This window comes from Pelophylax lessonae (assembly GCF_965119305.1).
Source record: "Pelophylax lessonae genome assembly, chromosome: 4".
NCBI lineage: Eukaryota > Metazoa > Chordata > Amphibia > Anura > Ranidae > Pelophylax > Pelophylax lessonae.
Genome location: NC_138771.1, coordinates 413,581,426 through 413,607,020, shown reverse-complemented (window position 1 = coordinate 413,607,020; position 25,595 = coordinate 413,581,426). Strand labels below are relative to the sequence as shown.

Genomic DNA, 25,595 nt, shown 5'->3' with positions numbered 1-25,595 from the left:
GGACAGATGTAGCCAGCAAAATGCTAATGCTCTTTGATTTAGAGATGGTCGAGGGACAGCAATAGGCCAGCAGGAAATCCCTATTGGTCAACTTAGGGACGTGGTCCACCTTAAAATGGGTTTCCTGTATGAAAGCCACTTGCGTCTTACTTTTTTTCAGATCAGAGAGGAGACTTGAGTGCTTCTCAGGGACACTGAGGCTGCCGATAATAAATGAAGTGAATTTGAAAATAGCCATGTGCTAATCACAGAAGTCCAGCCATTTAGGCATGGTGACAGCAGGTTTTGCTCAAAGAAGTCAAAAAGCATTGGCAGTTGGTAAGGAGAATGGAGGTAAAAGGACTCACCCCAATTACAAGCAATGAGTTGGATCAGGTGACCCCATCGGTAAGTACCACCTGACTCTCGAATGCCTTTAAGGAGTGGATGGAGCATACCCCTCATGACATGGGTTTGTTGCAATATATCTGGGTAAACCTGGATGGTCGCTCCTTTAAATTCCTCTGGACCTTTGGACCTCGTCTGTCGCAAAATGTATTCATTGATAACATAAAAGTGCACTCTGAACAAAACATCTCTGGTGGGGGGCATGGCAGAGGCCATAGAGGCTGAAGATGGGATGCGTGGACCCAATCCAATTTTAATTTCACTGTCGAGGACTTATCCAAGAGTGGGTTGATGATAACAACCACTGTTGAACAGAGGTCAGTGCCCGCAGTAGCCTCAGGAATGCCCCGCAGCTGTAAATTATTTCTTCTGCTCCAGTTTTCCGACGTCATCAATACGCAGTTGGATGTCAATGAGATGCCGGCAGTATTCTGATTGGGTGACCTCCAGAGCTGCGAGCTGGGCATCTGTAGTAGAGGAAGAGGATTCCAGGGTAGTCACCCATTGATCTGCAGAGTCAATCTGTTGACAAAGGTCATGGTCGTGGAAGATTAACGATAGAGGTGGCCATGGCATGGATATTCTGCTTGGTGGGTAGGTCTATGATCATCTTCCTGAGATCACTGTCATGGTGGGAGTGTAAGATCTGTGAGAGAATGAAGCCCTTTATGGAGTTAGTCCATGGTAATTCCGGTGTAAGGATCGGGGAGTCAGGGCGGGCAACAGAGGAGGCTGTTTGATGGAAGATTTCTTTGAGCCAGAGGAGCTGGCCGGTCCAAATCTCTACAATGCCATGTTGGATGGGACAGCACCAGCAGGGGCCAGGGAAGAAGCTGTGTGTTGCGGCAGAAAGTAATGAGTAATCTCCTGTCCTTTCAGTTCCCCCGGCTGCAGGTGGGTGTTTTTTGTCACCGGGCAGGACATGAGTTGCAGCAGCCAGGGCAGGCAAAGCTGGCTGTCTGGGGAAGTGATCTGGGCAGAGCCCTCTGAGAAGCCTGTTCTAACCCGCCATATCCATACCATGCCCCCTTTATCTTTTTTTAGGCACATAAAACATGATCTGTTTGCAGTGCAGCTGTGCCTGCACTGCAAGGCTTAATTGCTAATTTATGTCTAGGGAAACAAAAAAAATAATTAACTTGTCTTATCCAATCCACCACTCCTTCCCAGAGCTAGACCGGGCTCTGCAGCTTCTGCTTCTAGCAGTCTAGGGTCCTGACATTACCAAAGACAAGAGCAGGGTCCATAGCCTTGACTTGGTTGTGAGGATGCCAATGGAGGAGCAACCTCTGATGGGGGAGTGGAGGATCAGGTAAGTAAAACTGTTTCTCCTCTCCCTTGAACCTGCAGTCACACCGTGGGCACAGCCCCATTGCAAAGGATACTTTTTTATCTGCCTGGAGTTTGGCTTTAATTAAAATGGCTATTGCCAGAAAATTTGAATGAATACAAACTGCATGGTGTAGAAATAAATCCTTGATACATGTGGATTTTTATTTGCATTTAAGATGGTTACCCAAAAGAAGAAATAATTTACCAGTGGAAACGAAGCTCAGTTGAGGTGGGAGATGTTCGCTCATGGAGACTTTATCAGTTCTCCTTTGTTGGACTAAGAAATACAACCGAAGAAGTGAAGACAACCTCAGGTAAGAAAAATGCATATCTTGCTGATCATGAAATATACACATACACAAATGTATGCCATATACAATTCATTTGTAATACATATTCAAAAAACTGTGAATAATTTCACACTTACTGTTGTCCTACTATCCACCTCTAAATTTTTTTAGAAATACAAGTCTCTACCTTGTCCATTGTGGTACTCCACCACAGGAGTTTGCTACATGTAAATCGACTTACTTAAATGACAATACCCAACCCATCTTGCACCCAGTCTTTACTACAGAGTGTAAAGTAATCCTGTTTTCAAAATGAAATTGTCCACAGACAGCCAGCAGACAAAAAAAAAAAAAAAATATATATATATATATATATATATATATATATATATATATATATATATATATATATATACAATTGTTACACAAAGCATGTTGTAATTTACTGTTGTTAAAAAAATGTTTGAAATTTTCTTTTCAATCTGTGTTGCAGATTGCAATTAGTCGACCTGGAGGCACTCTGCATACCAAGTGCAAAAAAAAGTGTAATTTCCCACTTGTTTACTTGACCTACTGATTTTTCTAGAAGTCTGCACTAAGACACCACTCAGATTTTAAGCACCCCATGCACTAGAAATGTAGGTTTTGGTAAGATACTCCCTGGGGGTTAATTACTTCTAAAGGCATTCAGATACTGCAACTTTTCTAATTAGAACACAGAAAGTGTGCCAGATGATTATAATGAACCAGAATAAGTATGCTGCAAAATATAGGAATCTGCTACATAGTTTAATAAAATCACTGCAAAGTACATTGTAAGGATGTTGTTTTTTCAGAAAGTTACTCCTAATGAGGGTAGGGAGTAATTCTGTTCTTTAGGGTAAAGTTGCACTTATCCATTAATTTATATAGGGCTAGAATGCACACTTTTGTTAATGTTCAACTTAAATATTTCACCCCCCCCCTTACACACACACACACACACACACACATACAAGCATATACTCTATTAACCAAAATGTATGAAATACGTATGGGTTAAACCACAGCACTACTGTACCTTCTCATATAATTATGTACAGTATGGGATATTTATTTATACTCTTAGCAGTGTCATCAGTTCATGTCTTTAATCCTTTTATTAGCCCTTAACCACTTATGTTGATGTTTAATTGGGACAATAATTCTACTCTAACACATTCCCTATCACCATAAGTTTTTTAAGAAAAACATTTGCTTGAAATACGTAACTATGAGTACACGCTCCTTTAAAACTAATTTTCATGTATAGAGAACCAGCCAGTTTGACAAGTTTTTTTTATTATAACTTGTACACAAAACGTGGGCATTTGCCTTAGTCCTCACAGACTGTTAGAATAGATGTGTGTACAAAAACAATGATAAGACTGATAGAAACAAATTCTATATAAATCATATAAAGAATATTGAGTAATATAACAAAAAAAATAGGTAATATTAGATGTGGTTTGAACAGAAATAGCTGTAGAAGCCCCTTGGTATCTAACTAAGAATAAAATAATAGATGTGAATCCCCAAACTCATACATTTGTAATGGTGGAGCCAGGGTTGTCAAGATTGTAGGAAGTTTTTTCAAGTAGATTGCCTGCATAGCTAGAACTGATTCAGAGGTTATTATTGAGTTAACTCTATGAATTACCAAATCATATGAAAAAAGACACAGGCACATATGCCAATTGCCACATAAAACCAGCACATGAGCTACAAATCTCATTCCTAGAGCTTTATTGTCCAATAATGAAGTAGTAGGCTCCCTTGGGATGTTTTAGGGAGAATTGCTGGTAATCATTAACTGGCCATACACAGCTTTTTGTCATTCAGACAGTAAGCTGGGAAAAAAGAAAAAAGTAATCCACACAAATGAGGTGGATGAAGAATTTCCCCCCTCTTCGACATTGTATTCTTACAGCTGCACCCACCACTGTCCGAACACACTAATCTGTGGCTGCAGCTGCTGATCAAGAAACATTTTCCAACAAGTCCCTTCAAAAGAAGTCAATCAAATGAGAAACTTCTGTCATGCGGGGACAACCACACACTGGTCGAAATTCAGGCATTCCCAACTGAACTATGTGAGTTTCAATCAGTATATGGACACTTAAGTCTAGAAACTAGGGCTATTCTTCAGGACAACCAAATATGCAATTCATTGCTGACTTCAGAACACCCCTTCAAACCCATTGTGGGGAGATTCCATGAAGACCATGTATATTTTAATCAAGGTCGTTAAATAAATGGAATGTTAACAAGATAAAGACAAATTATTTAGTTTATTTAATCATAAAGGTACAATTATTTGGGCTCACAGTTGTTATGTCTGTTGGTGGAGAGGTATGTCATTTAAATATGCTAGAAGAAGAAGAGCACAGTAAAAGGAATTTAAAACTTTTTTGGAAAATATTCCAAAAACATATGCACATACATTTAAAAGAAGCCATATCTTTCTTTTCATAGGAAAAGCCATATTTCAGACCCAAAAGTCAAATCTTCGAGCAGCTTTATTTGTGACAGAGCCAATAGAAGACCTTGCAGGGTTCCCCTTGCAGCTGTTGGAAACAGTCCTCATAGATACTTTTTTTGTGACATACAGTAGTTATTTTAAAGGAAAACCCCATAAATTATATATTTAATTAGTACACAAACCATATTGTAATTTAAACCTATTCAATATATATTTTCTGTATTTATGTTTATAGGTCATGATTAACCGCTTAAAGCCCAGCCGCTGCAGCTATACTACGGCAGGCTTGATCTCCTGCGCTCGCGGGAGCGGGTCTCGGGCGCGCACGCCCACCCTCTCGCCCTGCAGCTAAGCAATGGGTCCAGCAGCCGCGATGGCCACCGGTAAAGCGGTGATCTCTGCAGGGACTGACAGAAGGCAGTGTGCCATTGTAAACATGGCACGCCGCTCATCTGTCACTGATTGAAACAGGGCTCCTGTGTTCCTGTTTTTTCGAAACACAGGAGCCCTGTTTCCATCCACCAAGTCTGGCCCCCCCACAGTTAAAATCACCCCCTAGGTACACATTTAACCCTTTGATCATCCCTGGTGTTAACCCCATCCCTGCCAGTGTCATTATTACAGTAACAGTGCATATTTTTAGCACCCACTGATTACTGTAGTAATGTCACTGGTCCCCCCAAAGGTGTCAAAAATGTCAGTTAGGGGTCCGATCTGTCCGCCGCAATGTCGCAGTCCCTCTAAAAATCGCAGATCACCACCATTACTAGTAAAAAAAAACAAAAACATAAAAATGGCATAAATCTTTCTCCCAATTTGTAGACGCGATAACTTTTGCGCAAACCAATCAAAATACACTTAATGGGATTATTTTTTACAAAAAATTTGTGGCAAAATTCAAATGGGCCAAAAATGTGTTTTTTTTATTTATTTTTTTTATTGGGAATGTTATATAGCAGAAGTGAAAAATACAGCTTTTTTTTTCAAAATAATTTTTTGATTTATAGCGCATAATCAAAAAACTGCAGAGGTGATCAAATACCACCAAAAGAAAGTTCTATTTGTGGGGAAAAAAAAGGACGTCGATTTTATTTGGGTACAGCATCGCACAACCGCGCAAAGTAACGCAGTGCCGAATCTCAAAAAATGGCCTAGTAATTAAGGGGGCAAATCCTTCCGGTCCAGAAATGGTTAAAATAAAACTGGCAAAAATGTGTATGTTTTTGTCTTGCACACGTGTCTATTATACTGTATATTAATACTTTCACAGAATATTTATAGTGTTGCCCTTGTAACTTGCTCTTCGCTACTTCCTGTACTGGGAGTTTCATTTATTAAAGATTCCCACAACACTAGGATTGATCACGTGATTGGTAAAGGCAGCTCTTACTTAGACATACAGTATAGAAGTGTGGTGGCAGAAAAAGACCAAATGATCCACCTACTATGTCTATCTTTTAAATTTATATTTTAGCATTTTTACCATTTAGGTTTTTTATTTATTTTTTGTGCATTTTTTTTAATATTTTTCTTTATTATGGCCCTATGTTTTCTCCAAGCATATTTAAAATCAACTTCCTGTTGGTTCATTCACTGCTTCTGCTGAAAGTTTGTTTCAAGTATGAACTACTTTTGTTAACTTCAAAGATAAAACAAACCTTAATGCCTAAACCCAGTTTTGCAAGTTTGGCAAGTGTTAGTAAACCTAGAAACAATCATTGCAACTACTTTGTGTATCCAGGTAAACTATACAGTGCTTGTTTATTTTTAGAATAAATTGAGCTTTAATTTAATGGTATATTGTAATAAATATCTCCTTTTTGTTATTATTATCAAAAGATAACAGTCCTAATTCTCCTCATTTTGATGTTCGCAGCAATACCAATTATGTGTATAATATTTTTTATTTGTACCTATTGTAGGGCCAAAAAACAAGAGAATGGTCTAAATCTAAACACACGGACACTGAGGCTGACACTAAATAAAAAATAACAAATCGTACCTAAAACACACTTAGGCTACTTTCACACGGGGCGGACCGTATTTTGCTCTTTTTTTTTCCTACGGACGCGGATGACACTTGTGTCATCCGGTCCGTATGTCCGCATATCATCCCATCCGTTTGCGGATGATATACGGACATAATGGATGTCTATGGGATTGCGGATGTTAGCGGATGACACTGCTGACATCCAATTTTGCGTCCTTTCCGTTTTTTAAACGGAAGAAAAATAGGGTTCTGTTCTGTTCTAAAAAACGGAACAGAACTGAAAGGAGGCAAATCGGATGTCAGCGGATGGTTATCCGCTGACATCCGCAATCCAATTGACATGCAAATTGATGGGATGATATACGGAGCACCCGTGTGAAAGAAGCCTAACCCTGACACTGACCCATACACTGACCTAATGCAATGCTTATATAGCTATTTTATCAAAAATTTTATTTTTTTACACAGACTTTTTTGGTTTATATTCTTCTCCTTTAGCAAGAGGAAAAAAATACAGTGCATCATTTCTCTATTCAAAAGTAGAAAGAGTACAGGGGTTGGTTTTACAGGCTATCACACTGGTTATTTTATCAGAGACCAGTCCTGCTGACTTCTGATCGCTAGCATGAGACCAGGAGCTTTTAGTGGTAGTTTGGTCTTCATGCTGGATGGGTTCTATGAAGCACACTTCCAGTACAAACACAGTTACTCATTATTGCAACTCCACGGAAGAAGGCTTACCTCTGTGACAATGCATATATGTGTGAGGCTGGTGGGAATGGGTTAAAATAATACTTTCTAAGATTAGTTTTTAAACTTTACTCCTGTTGAGGTTATGTGTTTGATCGTAGCTTCATACTGAAAATACCGCCTTTCCTAATCTCTTTCAAAGTCTTTATAAGTTTAAAGGCCTTTCTTTTCGTAAAGCTTCCTACTTAACAACACTGGCTCTGCAATAAAGGTTATGAAAATCATTGCAATGTATTTGACTTTTTTGTTTTTATATGTATGAGGCTCACTTTAGGGTTTATAAACTAACATAACATGCATTTATAAAAAGTGTTGATAATGACTTTAAAATAACACAGCATTGTTAGACTTATTTGCTAGCAGTAAGTCTGCTCCTGTATTTTAAATATACATTGTCAGCTTTATTAATAATTGTCAAGGACATTGGCTTATTTCCATAGCCAATGGAAGTAGAAAGAGAATAATGCATTAATCAGTCATGAAGCATGATGCCCATTTGCATTCTCATCTATGTGGACTGATAATCTCATTTCAGAAACCAGCACAGAGCTTTATCCTATTAATATGGTGATGTTGATGCATTTCTCTTCTTCTTAAATAGAGCAAGTAATCAAAATGTATGGCTCACCGACAATAGAGTGGCTTTGAAACACCCAGATAATAGTGAAGTCAAAAAAAGTTTGACGATGCATATTTCTTTCTAGGCACAAGATGACAGGGCTGGTGCCTCTTTAAATATTGTTTGCAATACTGCATTGGTTTTAAAAAATGCCTGGCTTATTACTTCTCATTTGGAAATCCATTCAGCTACATCTTTGAAATTCAACATGCCTCAGAAATATAAATCTGAATATAAATTACATTGTTCTGCGCACTGATGTGTTAAATCCTCATCGCAGCAGGTGTACTAAGAAATACGTTTGTCCTCAAAATTCTACCAAATCCAAAATCATGCACATGCATGAAGCTTCTTTGTGTTGACTTCCAAAATATATTGATGAACAAGTTCAGTCAAGAGGGACAGTATGCAATCAAAATGACCATTGTGCTCAAGTGATAATGCAAGCATCATATGAAAATACAGGCAAACAGCACAGTTATAATTTTGACTTGTTACAGAGAATATATTTACACTTCACTGCCCAAAGATAAGCTCTTTACAACATTTCTGTATAGCCATTGTTACCCAAACACAATTTATGAATATGCATAATGGAAAACCTCATTCACCAATGCTGTCTAGCATATACAGTATATTATGAATTATTAATCAGCAAAACCTCAAAAAACTTTCATATATTCGTTAAAAAGTTATCTTTAAGCTCCAGTCCAGTGACTATTCCCAAGCCAAAATTATGTTATCAATATGCAACAGACAGGAAGATGCATTTTCTCCAGTCATATGTCCAGGACAGCACAGGTGAGACAGGCTCCACCTCCGGAGGCAGAAAACACAAACAATCAATTCATCAATGCTTTCCAGCATATACAGTATATTGTGTATTTTACCTGTTGGGGTATACCCTCGCGCCACTGGATAGGCCTATATGTAGTATATATCTTTTATGCAGCAGCTAGGGGGTAGATAGACTAGAAGGGGGGAAAAAAAGGCTTCCAGTAGGGGAACCTCACCTTAGCTCTTGCAGTATGTGAGCAATATGCAGTGCTCAAATTCGGGTATGTGCTATATTTAACAATAAATATATAAATATATAAACCATATATGTGCAAATTCTGCTTATATGCTGTACAACATGTGCAATTTTGTAAATATCGTATCACAAATGCATGTGTGCAAATTCCGCAAGGTACTGTGCAACACGTGCCATGTTATAAATAGCCGTATCACTAGTTTGTAAGTGCAAATTCCGCAAAGTGAGTGCATAAACATAAATTGTGCAATATGCAGTGTGCATACAACGTATGACAATAGTGCAACACAATAGGAATAAAAGAATATATGAAAATATAACAAAAATTATTGTGCTCTCTGTGCAATAAATATAGTGCTATAGGTATTCAGTCCTTGCACTGTGCAATGCCAAATATTAGAAGGGAAATGTGCAAATAAATATCCAAATGAACAATTAATGCTATAAAGTGCTGGTGCCTGGGATGTGCTTGAAGTATGCTGGTGTCCTCAGCTTGCTGCTGGTTTGCTGCAGAAGACCTCAGAGAACGTCAGCTGGGTGACAAAACGTGTAAGGTGGAATGCACGCCATGCCGTAATGTGACCAGTGGAACACAAACCGGAAGAGGCACTCGCAGTACCGCAGTTAGCCACTGCTCACACACACCGTGACGGCCATGCACTTTACTTTGGAAAACATACCAGGATACCTATGATTTCATATATATATATGTTTTATATACATTTTAATGTCTATCGGTTGTACGCACCAGAAGGCAAAATAAACTTTTATTTGAAGAAATTACACTATGCGGAGTACCCCTTTTTTTGCATAACCCCATGGGAGGAATCCACAGCCAGGACACCGGCAACCCCAGCCTAGCCTGCTGAACAGGATCTGCTTCCCAGTATCAAGTGGGGGTAACCACTAAAAGCAGTAAAGGTTGTACTGTCGAAAGGCATCTATAACCCACATCATCTGATGAGTGATTTTATCTATACACATGTGAATCACTCACTGCAAAAAGTGGTAACCCAGCAGCAAGCTGAGGACACCGGCATACTTCAAGCACATCCCAGGCGCCAGCACTTTATAGCATTAATTGTTCATTTGGATATTTATTTGCACATTTCACTTCTAATATTTGGCATTGCACAGAGTGCAAGGACTGAATACCTATAGCACTATATTTATTTCATAGAGAGCACTTTCATTGTGGAATATTGTTTGTTATATTTTCATATATTCTTTTATTCCTATTGTGTAGCACTATCGTCATACGTTGTATGCACACTGCATATTGCACAGTTTATGTTTTGCACTCACTTTGCGGAACTTGCACTTACAAATTCGTGATATGGCTATTTATAACATGGCACATGTTGCACAGTACCTTGCGGAATTTGCACACATGCATTTGTGATATGGTATTTACAAAATTGCACATGTTGTACAGCATATAAGCAGAATTTGCACATATATGGTTTATATATTTATATATTCATTGTTAAATATTGCACATACCCCACTTTGAGCACTGCATATTGCTCACATACAGCAAGCCCTAACATAACAGTATATTACAAATATTTAATCAGCAAAGCGCTTTGACCACAATCTAAGCTAGCAGTGGATCAGCAATGGGCAGATTAACCAAGGCAACCCCCAGCAGCAGGTCCCAGCGCCTTTACGGGACATCTTCCGCTCGTAACATACCTGAAATCTTCCAAACCAAGCAGGCTCGCAGAGGCAGCGTGTTAGCCGGTAAGATGGCGACCTCTCGTCTCGAGGAGGACTCCGGGAGGAATCCCCAGCACCCTCAAAGGAGCTGGTAAGAGAATCGGATTCAACAGAAATGCCTCCCACACTCACCGAGATGAAAAGATCCTTCACGGCAGCCATCACTGACTTCAGAACAGACTTTATCTCTCTAACGGAGCAGATGGCGTCCCACAAGAGAGAAGGCATACAGAGAGACAGAGCAATCACTAGGCTTGAAAAAGTCACTGAGACCCACTCTGTCCATCTTATCGCTCTTAACAGACATTTAGAGGACCTTGATAACAGAGGAAGGAGGCACAACATAGGAGTGAAGGGATTACCTGAGATTATTACAGCAGAGCAAGTGAGGCCTGCACTTCAAACTATATTCAACAACCTGTTAGAAAGACCTGATGATGCAGCCATTGAGTTTGATAGAGCCCATAGCCATAGAGCTCTCAAGCCAAAAAGTTTGTTGAATGCACCCCCAAGAGATGTCATTTGTTGTGTCACCAGCTTTACTCTCAAAGAAGAGATTTTAAGGAAGGCCAGACAAAACGAGCTCATCACTTTTAACAAAGACAACATCTTCCTATTTCAGGACCTTTAACCCATTACTTTGAAAAATATACGGGCCATGCGCCCCTGCTGGCTGTCTTAAAAGACAAAGAAAAAACGTATTATTATGATTTATTTTTATTTTCATACATCATATTATTTAGTCGTCCAATGTAATAATTTTTTTCAAATAATTTCCCTATTGTGATATGGAAATACTCGCGCCAAGGAGTGCAAAATAATGTCTGTGGGAAGCTGCAATGTAATCAGGTGCACTAAAAATTAGTGATCTAGGATTGTGAACAGAAAAAAGCTTACTGCGCTACCCTTTTAACTAGTGAACAGCTCTTAGTATGGGTTGTTAATTAACAAAGTGCAGTATGGTGAATAAAAATAAATAAATAAGTAAGTATGGATCACTCCAAACTCAAATGTAAAGTGCAATAATGCCCATATGAAATAAAATAAAATAAATACAATAACAATATAAATATCAAAAAATGGTGCAACAACAGCATTACATAAATAATATGACTTAAATAGTGACAGTCCGTTTAGCGTGACTAAAGTGCAAAGTGCTGGAAAAAAGTCTCTTTGTGCAGATTTCAAACGGTGGTGACTCCTGTGACCCTCTGATCACCCTCCAGTGCTCGAAGGTAAGGTATCCCACTTACCAGATATGGTGGATTCTTATGGCGTACGCCAAAAAGAATCTATAAGCGCTTGTGTGTTTCTCCTAACCTCGGATGGTCCGGTTCTGTGTTTGGCCCATAAGTACTCAGGATAAACAAGAAAGAGAAATGCTCCTCATAGTGTAGAAAGGTAATGACCTTTATTACTCGAACACATGCATATAAACACACTCTTCATGTAAAAAACACATCCAATAAAAGTCCTTAAAAACTGTGATGAAAAAACTCCAGAAACTCTTGTGCAAATATCGCAAAGGAAAACCGTGATAGGTCACAGCAAAAAATGTGGGGTACCCATATGGATACTAGTACCGCTGCTGAGCTTCCATAGTGCCTCGCGGCACGGTATGTCTGGACGCTGTGTGATCACCGCTGAGTTCGCCGTACCCGGAAGTGGTGTGGCGGCGTGCGGTCCAACGATGGCTCAGAGCGAGGCAGCGTGCGTACCAACTTGACGCGTTTCGTCAGAGATGTGACGTCTTCGGAAGTGGTACGTGCGCTGCGTGTCAACTTGGTTTTATGCGGAAGGATCAAGGTTCAGCCCATCTTGATCCCGCCTCAATAATTTATGCAAACCGGAAGTAATTCATTGAATCCGCGATCTTATTTCTATGTACATATTACTCCCATTTGTTATTGAGGCTAAATGCGAATAGCTTATTTGGGTCGGCCTAAGACCATTTGTTTAGTTTAGATTCATCCCGAAGCCATTTTATTACTATTGTGCCATAATGTATATATGAGGATCAATCAATTACTTCCGTATGGAGCATAATCGATTGTCATTACATTCATAATTACTAAATCACTCTTTAACCAACAATAATAATTTACATCATCATCATTATACTTATAAAACATGTTACAATACACTAAAGGTTTAATTGATAAATAGCTCGCTCAATACTAATAGGCCTACTATAATACACTAAGGAATTTATTCAATGTGCAATAAATATTAATAAAATATAATATATAAGTCCCCTTACATTATTTACATTAAAAACCCCTTGGTGTGTTGCAAATATTAAAATTGATAAAAAAGTATATGTCCATTTACATTATTAGCATTATGCTAGTGAAATTAATTACTTCAGATTGGAAACCCCTTAATATATTTAAAAATTTGTTATGAAACAGTTTATGTCTAAATCTTTGTTCATTCCACCAGGTTGTAATGTGCCTAACTCACATATCCAAAAAGTTTCGTTTTTAGATATTGCAATTTTTCTGTCTCCTCCCCTCCAATGTAGATCTACCGTATCTATGCCGCAAAAACGTAATAATGAGGGGTCCCTATTGTGATGGGTCCTGAAATGCATGGAGAGGGTATGTTTCTTATATCCTCTTCTGATGTTACCCAGGTGTTCACCTATTCTTGTGCTCAGTTTTCTAGTAGTGCGGCCTACATATTGCAGACCGCATGGGCATGTGGCCAGGTAGGTGACATGGGTGCTTGAGCATGTTATTAATTTTTTAATTTCATATTCCTTAGAAGTGACGTGAGAAACAAAGGAAGTTTGTTTTCTAACCCTTGTTCTCACTGTGTTGCATGCCTTGCATTTATTGCATGCGTAGAAGCCCTTAAAATCCAAAAAGGTGGATACCATCCGCCTTGGTGGGTCAGGAATGTTATGGGCTAACTTATCTTTTAGGTTAGGTACTCTGCGATATATGAATTGTGGCTTTGGTGGTAGTATAGTTTTTAGGGTGTTATCCCTCATTAGTATGTGCCAATGTTGTTTAAAGACTTTTTCTACCTGTTTGTAATTTCTATGGTACTGTGTAATAAAAGCTAAATTAAAGTGGCTGGTGCTTGGATCATTAGCCCTATTTCTATCTTGCAATAGGGTGGTCCTGTCCTTATTTTTTACTTGATCTCGCAATGTAATTAGTTTTTGTGTGTCATATCCTTTGTCTGAGAATCTTTCTATGAGGGTATTAGTCTGCTCAATATAATCCCTGTCATCCCTGCAGTTTCTTCTCATTCGTAACATCTGACCCTTTGGGATTCCCTCAATCCATCTAGGGTGATGACAGCTGTGTATCCATTGCGGTCTGTGCTCTTAAAAAAAGTTTTGGTATAAAATTTCCCCTCTTTGATGTAAATAGTCAAATCTAAAAAATTTACTTCATGTTTGTTATATGTCCCAGTAAAACTTATCTTATAGTTGTTAATATTCATGTTTTCCATAAAAACTTTTAAAGACTCCTCTGTTCCGGACCACACAATAAAAATATCGTCGATGTATCGTTTGTAAATTAAAAGGTTCTGGTTGAATGTGTGGAATATTTCTTCATGTTCCCATTTGCTTAAGAAGATATTAGCAACACTGGGGGCATATTTCGCCCCCATAGCAACACCTCTGTGCTGTCTGTAATATTGTCCCTCATGCCAGAAATAGTTGCCTCCCATGGCCAGATCTAGCATTTCTCCCATTAGAATTTGTTGTTCTGATTTTAAATCTGTTTTATCTTTTAAAGCCCACATTATTGCTCGTAGTGCATCCGTCTGATCTATGTTAGTATACAGCGACTCAACGTCGACTGTAGCCATGATCAAATTCGGAACACACTCTGTTTGGTCTAATATATTAATCAGTTGTTTGCTATCCCTAAGGTAGGCCGGATAGGACTGTACCAGAGGCTGCAAGTAAAAATCCAAATATTCTCCTATTCTGGAAAAAATGGAATTTATTCCACTAATAATGGGCCTTCCTGGTGGGGCTGTGGTGCTTTTGTGTACTTTCGGGACTTGATATATTACTGGTAATCTTGGGTGGTCCGGAATGAGGTATCTATACTCTTTTTTATTTAGAATACCTCTTTTATGTGCTTTTTTCAATAGTAGTTTGACTTTGCTTCTATATTTACTTGTGGGGTTGTGTTTTAATTTCTCATAGGTAGATATGTCTTGCACCAGTCTGTTCAGTTCATGTTTGTACATTTCTTTACTTAATATGACTATCCCCCCTCCTTTGTCTGCGGGGCGGATAACGATGTTTTTTCTTTTTTCTATTTGTCTAATGCCTTCCCATATATCCTTTTTTGATCTTGCTTTGTATTTAGTGATATTCTTTAGATCCTGAGCTACCATATTTTTAAAAGTGTCCGTGTAGTGGTTGTTTAGGGGTTTAGGATTAAAAGTTGATTTATTTTTAAAATTGCTATGTTTAAAATCACTGGGGGTAGTGGGCATAGGATTTGCATCCTTTCCTACATTACTTTCTTTTTGGTGGAAGTGTTTTTTTATATTTACTGTTCTTATAAATTTTTGCAAATCTATAAATGTTTGGAATTCATTAAATTTATTGTCCGGGGCATATTTTAATCCTTGGTCTAGGACTATAAGTTCTTTCTCTGTAAAGGTCTCATTGGTCAGGTTGAAGATACCCTGACCTAATGATCTCTTTTTCTTTTGGTGGTGGCCCCCTCTGCACCCCCTCCTTCTCCGTCCTCCCCTCCATACCCTGGCTGGGGGGGCGGGGGTGGAGGTGGAGGCGGTGGAGGGGGGGGTGGATGCTGATAGGGGTAGGGTTGGTACCAGGGTTTCCCCCTTCCCCCCCTTCCCCTTCCACGGTATTGGGGGTTCCATCCTCTGTTTCCCCTGTAGGAATGCGGAGGTCCTGGGGGGTTGCCATACCCTCTGTGTTGAAAATCCTGAGGGTGAGGATAATAGGGGTAGTTAGATGGATGATAATTGCCCTGTCCATTGTCTCTGTATTGGGGGCTGTTATAATGGTTATTGGATGGGTGTTTGGGTGTCTTCACTGTTTGGGGGCCTCCAGGTGTTTTCGGTTTGTTTTCTATTCCTGGTTGATTAGGCCTCCTTGGAGTATTACTTATGCTAGTACTCGGCTCCTGTCTATCTCTGGCAGGAGATGAGTCCCTGGAAATGGCTTCAGGTTCCTCCAAAAGTTCTTGCCACTTATACACCAGTTTTGTTTCATAATCCTTGATGTCTCTCTGGTATTTTTTAACCTTTTTATTTTGCGTGTCCCTATCCAGTTTTTCCAAAAAATCTTTCAAATTTTTATACCTATCTTTATACTCAGTGGATTGTGTATATGGTTCTAGTTGGTTTTTTATGGTTTTTATTTTCTCCTTAATATTTAATAGTTTTTTCTTTCGTCGAGTTACTATTAGCTCTAATAGTTTAGTTTCGCTATCTTTAAAAAAGTTGTACCATTCCTCTTCTAGTGTTTTATCTTCTATACCATCATTGGGGGCTAGGTCCCACCTTAGCCTCCTAGGAGTAATGTCCTCCTTGATGTATTTTTCCAAGGTGGTAATGTCCCACCAAGTTCTTATCTGTTTATCCATGTTATTTTTCAATACTTTAAATAGCTGTTCCAAATTGGGTGTTTTGGCTTCAATTTGACCACCTGAAAAGAGTAGATCTACATCGACTCTTTTGTTGTCAGCATAGTCAAAGATATTGCCAAGGTCCATGGCTGTGTGTAGCAATTAGTCACCAGTGTGAACTAAGGAAAGTGAGCAATTAGTCACCAGTATTTGCACAAGAGTTTCTGGAGTTTTTTCATCACAGTTTTTAAGGACTTTTATTGGATGTGTTTTTTACATGAAGAGTGTGTTTATATGCATGTGTTCGAGTAACAAAGGTCGTTACCTTTCTACACTATGAACAGCTATTTAAAGTATTGAAAAATAACATGGATAAACAGATAAGAACTTGGTGGGACATTACCACCTTGGAAAAATACATCAAGGAGGACATTACTCCTAGGAGGCTAAGGTGGGACCTAGCTCCCAATGATGGTATAGAAGATAAAACACTAGAAGAGGAATGGTACAACTTTTTTAAAGATAGCGAAACTAAACTATTAGAGCTAATAGTAACTCGACGAAAGAAAAAACTATTAAATATTAAGGAGAAAATAAAAACCATAAAAAACCAACTAGAACCATATACACAATCCACTGAGTATAAAGATAGGTATAAAAATTTGAAAGATTTTTTGGAAAAACTGGATAGGGACACGCAAAATAAAAAGGTTAAAAAATACCAGAGAGATATTGTGTGGTCCGGAACAGAGGAGTCTTTAAAAGTTTTTATGGAAAACATGAATATTAACAACTATAAGATAAGTTTTACTGGGACATATAACAAACATGAAGTAAATTTTTTAGATTTGACTATTTACATCAAAGAGGGGAAATTTTATACCAAAACTTTTTTTAAGAGCACAGACCGCAATGGATACATACCCACCCACAGCTGTCATCACCCTAGATGGATTGAGGGAATCCCAAAGGGTCAGATGTTACGAATGAGAAGAAACTGCAGGGATGACAGGGATTATATTGAGCAGACTAATACCCTCATAGAAAGATTCTCAGACAAAGGATATGACACACAAAAACTAATTACATTGCGAGATCAAGTAAAAAATAAGGACAGGACCACCCTATTGCAAGATAGAAATAGGGCTAATGATCCAAGCACCAGCCACTTTAATTTAGCTTTTATTACACAGTACCATAGAAATTACAAACAGGTAGAAAAAGTCTTTAAACAACATTGGCACATACTAATGAGGGATAACACCCTAAAAACTATACTACCACCAAAGCCACAATTCATATATCGCAGAGTACCTAACCTAAAAGATAAGTTAGCCCATAACATTCCTGACCCACCAAGGCGGATGGTATCCACCTTTTTGGATTTTAAGGGCTTCTACGCATGCAATAAATGCAAGGCATGCAACACAGTGAGAACAAGGGTTAGAAAACAAACTTCCTTTGTTTCTCACGTCACTTCTAAGGAATATGAAATTAAAAAATTAATAACATGCTCAAGCACCCATGTCACCTACCTGGCCACATGCCCATGCGGTCTGCAATATGTAGGCCGCACTACTAGAAAACTGAGCACAAGAATAGGTGAACACCTGGGTAACATCAGAAGAGGATATAAGAAACATACCCTCTCCATGCATTTCAGGACCCATCACAATAGGGACCCCTCATTATTACGTTTTTGCGGCATAGATACGGTAGATCTACATTGGAGGGGAGGAGACAGAAAAATTGCAATATCTAAAAACGAAACTTTTTGGATATGTGAGTTAGGCACATTACAACCTGGTGGAATGAACAAAGATTTAGACATAAACTGTTTCATAACAAATTTTTAAATATATTAAGGGGTTTCCAATCTGAAGTAATTAATTTCACTAGCATAATGCTAATAATGTAAATGGACATATACTTTTTTATCAATTTTAATATTTGCAACACACCAAGGGGTTTTAATGTAAATAATGTAAGGGGACTTATATATTATATTTTATTAATATTTATTGCACATTGAATAAATTCCTTAGTGTATTTTAGTAGGCCTATTAGTATTGAGCGAGCTATTTATCAATTAAACCTTTAGTGTATTGTAACATGTTTTATAAGTATAATGATAATGATGTAAATTATTATTGTTGGTTAAAGAGTGATTTAGTAATTATGAATGTAATGACAATCGATTATGCTCCATACGGAAGTAATTGATTGATCCTCATATATACATTATGGCACAATAGTAATAAAATGGCTTCGGGATGAATCTAAACTAAACAAATGGTCTTAGGCCGACCCAAATAAGCTATTCGCATTTAGCCTCAATAACAAATGGGAGTAATATGTACATAGAAATAAGATCGCGGATTCAATGAATTACTTCCGGTTTGCATAAATTATTGAGGCGGGATCAAGATGGGCTGAACCTTGATCCTTCCGCATAAAACCAAGTTGACACGCAGCGCACGTACCACTTCCGAAGACGTCACATCTCTGACGAAACGCGTCAAGTTGGTACGCACGCTGCCTCGCTCTGAGCTATCGTTGGACCGCACGCCGCCACACCACTTCCGGGTACGGCGAACTCAGCGGTGATCACACAGCGTCCAGACATACCGTGCCGCGAGGCACTATGGAAGCTCAGCAGCGGTACTAGTATCCATATGGGTACCCCACATTTTTTGCTGTGACCTATCACGGTTTTCCTTTGCGATATTTGCACAAGAGTTTCTGGAGTTTTTTCATCACAGTTTTTAAGGACTTTTATTGGATGTGTTTTTTACATGAAGAGTGTGTTTATATGCATGTGTTCGAGTAATAAAGGTCGTTACCTTTCTACACTATGAGGAGCATTTCTCTTTCTTGTTTATCCCGAGTACTTATGGGCCAAACACAGAACCGGACCATCCAAGGTTAGGAGAAACACACAAGCGTTTACAGATTCTTTTTGGCGTACGCCATAAGAATCCACCATATCTGGTAAGTGGGATACCTTACCTTCGAGCACTGGAGGGTGATCAGAGGGTCACAGGAGTCACCACCGTTTGAAATCTGCACAAAGAGACTTTTTTCCAGCACTTTGCACTTTAGTCACGCTAAACGGACTGTCACTATTTAAGTCATATTATTTATGTAATGCTGTTGTTGCACCATTTTTTGATATTTATATTGTTATTGTATTTATTTTATTTTATTTCATATGGGCATTATTGCACTTTACATTTGAGTTTGGAGTGATCCATACTTACTTATTTATTTATTTTTATTCACCATACTGCACTTTGTTAATTAACAACCCATACTAAGAGCTGTTCACTAGTTAAAAGGGTAGCGCAGTAAGCTTTTTTCTGTTCACAATTTCCCTATTCATAGTTTCCATTTTAAATGTCCATGGGTGGGTAGGAGTTGTTACACAGTATTTTACTATGTAGTTCTCTGTCTACTTCTCCCACAGCTGTTTTAGCTCTATGCAGCCATATTAATTGTCATTTCGGTCATTGTAAATTGCATTGTTCGGTCCGTCCCATCACCTGACTTTGACAAAGCGCGGAGCGCGAAACATGTCATCATGGTGATGGGACCGTTCGTTTCCACACTGAAGGGGTTGTCCATCTGAGCCTGCTCTTCGAGCACGGGTGATTGACGTCATCACCTGCGCCGCCACTGTCTCCACTCGCAGATGCACATTGCAATGCTCCATCTCCCGGTACACACGTATTATTCGCCGCTCGGACCACTATTCCAGTTGAGGTGCTGGGGTCTGTCTTCCATGGTGTTACGCCTATGCAGGATCTAGCAGCAGTGGGGCAAGTACACAGGCTCAGCCTGACACTCCAACAAGTGTCATCCAGTATGGCATTAATTGATGTCTATCGTTTTAACTAATAAACTGTTATAACTTGGATCTTCCTGGTGTGGAGCCTTTACTCAGGATACCCCCACTTGCATTTGTATCACCATTTACATTTTATTTATTATTCTACATGATAACCTCAACCAGACGCGTTTCCTTTTTTCCAGTTCTTACATCGATCAGACTCTAACCCCAGGAGTTTTCTAAGGAGCAGCTGAGGTACTAACACAGGCACACCCATATATTGGATTACACTGGGCGCCATGTTTCTCTTTCATTGTTGTTTTAAAAAAACACGATCGCCGGTTGGATCCAGCAGGCAATCACGGAAGCTTACAAAATCTTGAATAAGGAGGGCCCTTTTTCCCCTATGGCTCATTCTACGCAGGCGCGATCTGCCTCATGGGCAGAGCAAGGTTGGGCAAAGCCAGAACAAATTTGTCGAGCAGCAAGGTAGTCAAGCTACTCAACTTTCATTAAACATTACAGATTGGAGCTTTTCTCAGTGCAAGATCAGGAATTTGTGAGAAAGGTCCTTCAGGCGGTAGTCCCCCTCTAATCTGGTAAGTTCTCTCTGATCCTTTCCTGTGCTGTCCTGGACAGATGACTGGAGAAAACCAGAGTTAGACTTACCGGTAACTCAGTTTCTGGGAGTCATCCAGGACAGCAAGGTTTCCCTCCCTATGTGCTGTTAAAAATGTGGGCGGTTGTGAATGTTTTTGTTGTTTCAGAAGCATTCTGGGGACATGATCTGATAAAAGACTCGGGAAGGGGGAAGAATTTGCAGTAGAAAAGGAAATACTGTTTTTGATGATAATAATAATAATATTAATGATCAGTACAATACTTTACTCTCCATTCTCTCATAGCCTTTTGTAGTGAAAATGTCTCTGCTGGGTTCTCCTGGTTCTTTGCATGCATGCCCAAAACCCATTCATTCCTATGGGTAAGCTTTTTTTTTCCTGGACTGCTGGGGACTGCTATGGATATGGCCCACATGCACAGCAAGAAGAGGACCTGGTAGGGACATTTTTGTTTTTAAGGTTGGATGATGCTGGGTAGGATTGGACAATGAAAATTGCTGCGATTGGGAGGGAAGTGTTTTAGGAGCTGGGCTGTATAACTTTCCATCTTGTTCATAAATTACATTTTCCTAATACATTGGACTACAGGCAGATTAAACTTCTAAATATCTTGCAACAATAATGAATTTTCCCTTTGAAATGTTGTAAAAATTAACTGAAGTAGGATCCTTTTAGCTTTTGAAGCTTTCAAAACAATTATATTGTAAATATATGCTGTATTACAGGTCATGCCTTTGCACAGAATTTTTAAATTCAGTTACCATGCAGAGAATTGGATCCTAGTGATCCATCCTTTTGCTCTTTGATTTGAACTTTATTATTATTTTCCTTTTCTCCAAAAATTCTTATTGTATGACATGAACCAAATCAGCTGTCCTTTCCACAATTCAAAGCAAATACCATTGGTACATACACTTGTTAACTCTAGAGGCTGTTGGTTTCGTATGTACAGGTGCATCCAATTTTGTCAATACTCCCCTGCTACACTGCTCAGTGATTTTTACAGTATAAGTGCTATGGAACAGGAGAGCTAGCACAGAGGACAATAAACACAAAAAAAAAAAAACGTGTCTCTGTCATAAAAGTCAAGAAAAACTGAAAGGTATGATAGTGATGAGGTAACTATGATGGGGTTCATGTAAATGTTCTAGAAGAAACTAATGATATGATAGGCAGTTTCAGGACTTAGAGACTGGTTCAAACAATCAGAGAGCAGATTGGGCAGCATGGAGGATGCAATTCCACCTCTACAAGATGTCTCGTCTCCAACTGTGGACAAGTACAAGTGAGCCAACTTTTACAAAAACAAGATGATATCAAAAACAGGTTGCATTGGTGTAACTTACGCTTTATCGGCTTGCCAGAGGGAGTGGAGGAAGCTGATTAAACAACTTTCTTAGAGGACTTATTGATTAACACCTATGGCTGAGAGGCCTTCTCCTCTATGTTTGTGATTGAGAGAGCACACCACATGTCAGGAAGACCACCTCCTCAAGGAGCACCATCTCACACGTTCATCACAAAACTCTTGAACTACAGAGATAGGGAGAAAGGCAACATCTGCTAGGTAACATCAAGATTTTCATACCATCAGTTTTCCCTGATTTCTCTGCAGAAGTACAACCCCACTGTAAGACCTTTACCGAAGCCAATTAAGGATACAACACCTCAAATACTCCATGTTATTCTCAGCCCATCTTTGAGTGGAAGGTGATGATCGGTTCCACTTCTTTGAAGACCCTGAGGTGGTGCTAACCTAGCTGGAACAATGTGTGGCAAATAGAGAAGCTGCTGTCTGATCTACTCTGCCATTAACCAATGGAACACTGACATCACACTGTTTTTCCCACGCTATTATCTACTGTTTCAAAGCTTGGTAGTTCAAGTCAATTAGCTGGTTTATAGTGGGGGCCAGTTGAATCCCCAGGTAAGGAATAGTGATAGGCCGAACACCCCCGTGTTTGGTTCACCACCAGAACGTCTGAACAGGGAAAAAGTTCAGACCCAAACCCCAAACCCTATTAAAGCCTATAGGATCCGAACTCAAAAAGATCAAAAGTCCTTCTTTTAAAGGCTTATATGCAAGTTATTGCCCAAAAAATTGGTATGGGGGCACGGGTTCTGCCTTGGGTGACATGTGTCAAGGCAAAAAAAAAAAAGGAGCAGTGATTTTAATGATGCTTAAAGTGAAACAATAAAAATTAAAAATTCCTTTAAATATAGTGCCTGGGGGGTCCTCTTAGTTTGCCTGTCACCCATCTGTACTATGTATAGAACCTGCTGCAGCAAAAAAAAAGACAATTCAATTTTTCCCTGCAAGTGTTATTTATTTTGTAAACAACGGCTTGGGGAACCAGTCTGAATGAAGGCCACATTTTTGTGCACTCGGAAAAAGATTAGAGATTTTTTTGATAAATTCTGGTGTCTCTTTGGCAGAATGTGGATGGACATAACACAATTTTGCACACCAGTGAGCAAGCCTTATGTGAAAAAGCCAAATTATAGTATACTCAGGCCCAAGTCTATTGAGGAATATAACTGCCAATTTGTTGTTTATCAGTATTATCCCCTCTCTGGAGGCTCATGTTACTCCCTTCCTCAATCTCAGAACCAACATCAGAATCAAGTAATGGCTGTGCATCCTCAAGAAGAAAGTGGCTGACGCTGTGGTTAAATAACTGACTCCTCCATGATGGTGGGGCTATGACAGGAGTATCTGTGGAAAAGGAGACAGAATAGGACACTAGCAGCTACAAAGGACTCCAAATTAGTGTCAGCTTGGGCGATAGAGGATGAGGATGGTTTAGTAAGCCAGTCCACCACCTCCTCTGCATGTTGTGGCAGGATAACAGGAATAGGATAGGGTGATTGAATGCACTTTATTGAATAAAATGTGGTGTTTGGTGCACTTTAAATTGAGGACTGAAGACTGAAAAAAACGTATGAAAAAAATTGATAAAAAAAGCAGAACACCAGTGACGCAGTAAGTGAAACTGCAGCTGAAAATTTAAAAAAAGGGGGCAAGCAGAGGAACAAAAAAACAAAAGATGCAGCAACCAAAAAATTGTGTATACAGCACTAAATGTAATATAATACTGTTAAACACTGCACTGCACTCCACTCACACTATACTCACAATATATTAACACTTTCAATATACTCACAGTACACTGACACTACACTATACTCACACTACACTAACACACAAAACTCACACTGCACTATACTCACACTATACTAACACTACACTAATGAGCTCTCACTTTGTTGCCTAAAGCATAAAAATTAGCTTTAGCGTATTTGAGATTGTTTTCAAATTTGTATAGCAGCAGGGAACTAAGTTTTTGGTTCAGCTCTATTAACTCACATATGTAGGCTTTATAGGTTAGCCAAAGGACTAATCGGTCAGTGTTAGGTAAGTAATTTAGTCCAAAGAAGGTGCGATGTTTAGATACAATTTTTTGGTGACTCCTGTATCCGCCAGCAGGGAAGAGTTGAGCCTCCAAAGCTGTGGGGCTCCTGATCGTTGGTCATCCAGGGTTATAGAGACGGAGGCATGGTTAGACCAGGAGATGATTCTTATTTGTAATATTTTGGAGGGTCCATTTGTCGACAACAAAGAGGTCAATGCATGAATAGGATACCTGATATGGGTAAAAGTAGGTAAAATCTCACTCAAGGCCATGCTGACATCTCAACACATTGAAGAGATCGAAAGCTTAAAAAAAGGGTTCCAGGCAGGGCGGTGATGTTGATAATTTGTAAAGGGAACTATGGAAGGGTCACCAACTATGTTGAAGTCACCACCTAGGATAATGTATATGCTTGCAGAAGCGAAGCTGCTTGGAGTTGAGGCTATACACAAAAACCAGAGTGTAGGTGGTTTGGCCGATGGTACAAAGTATTAAGTAAGGACCTTTTTGGTATGCATAGGTTTGATGAAGTTGAAAATTTGACATGACATTTCTTGCACAAATTTAATGTTACCATGTTGTTTGGTAGCTTCATTTTGCAGGGCCGCTCTTTTCTGGGGGCTATTTAATCCCCTGATTTTCAGAGAGAGTAGGCACTTAGTGGCAAACAGCAGTTGCAGGATAGTAAAAAAGGTTTAGTAAAATGGTCTGTTTGAAGCAATGTATGTATACAATGGCCTATTACAGGCTGGTAGTAAAAACGGGAAACAGTTCAACTTGGAGGTAGAACAAGGAACATAGTTACATAGTTAGTGAGGTTGAAAAAAGACATCAGTCCATCCAGTTCAACCTATGATGAGTGTGTGTGTTTGCTGTTCACCGTACATTGTATACCCCTGTATGTTGTGGTCTTTAAGGTGCCCATCTAATAGTTTTTTGAAACTATCGATGCTCCCTGCTGATACGACTGTTTGCGGAAGACAATTCCACATCCTTACTTCTCTTAAAGTGAAGAACCCCCTATGTATTTTAAGGTTAAACCGCCTTTCCTCTAGTTTTAGTGAGTGGCCACGTGTCTTATTGTATTCCCTTTCTCTGCATAGTTTGTTCCTTATGCTAGGGTCGCCAGTACAGTATTTGTACATTGATATCATATCCCCCCTCAATCGTCTCCAGAGAGAATAATTTCAGTGCTTGTAGTCTTTCCTCCTAGCTGATGTCCTCCATTCCCCTAATTAATTTGTTGCCCTTCTCTGGACTCTCTCCAGTTCCAGCACATCCTTCCTGAGGACCGGTGCCCAGAACTTGACAGAATACTCCAGATGTGGCCGGACCAGAGTCTTGTAGAGAGGGAGAATAATCTCTTTATTTCTGGAGTGAATCCCCTTTTTTATACATCCCAGTATTCTGTTGGCTTTGCTTGCAGTGGCTTGGCATTGCATGCCACTGCCAAGCCTGTTGTCTACCAGTACCCCCAGGTCCTTTTCCATCCTAGACTCACCCAGAGGTTCCCCCCTAGTGAGTAGCTTGCTTTCTG

General features: G+C 39.3%; 1 protein-coding gene across 2 annotated transcripts in view; it reads left to right on the top strand.

The window, feature by feature from the left end:
• Positions 1 to 25,595, top strand: part of GABRG2 (gamma-aminobutyric acid type A receptor subunit gamma2) — a 309,240-nt gene that overhangs the window by 223,279 nt on the left and 60,366 nt on the right. For both annotated transcript variants that reach the window (XM_082256751.1, XM_082256752.1), the window contains one exon: positions 1,896 to 2,033. In XM_082256751.1, the coding sequence (XP_082112877.1) occupies positions 1,896 to 2,033 (138 nt within the window). The remainder of the gene's footprint in view (positions 1 to 1,895; positions 2,034 to 25,595) is intronic.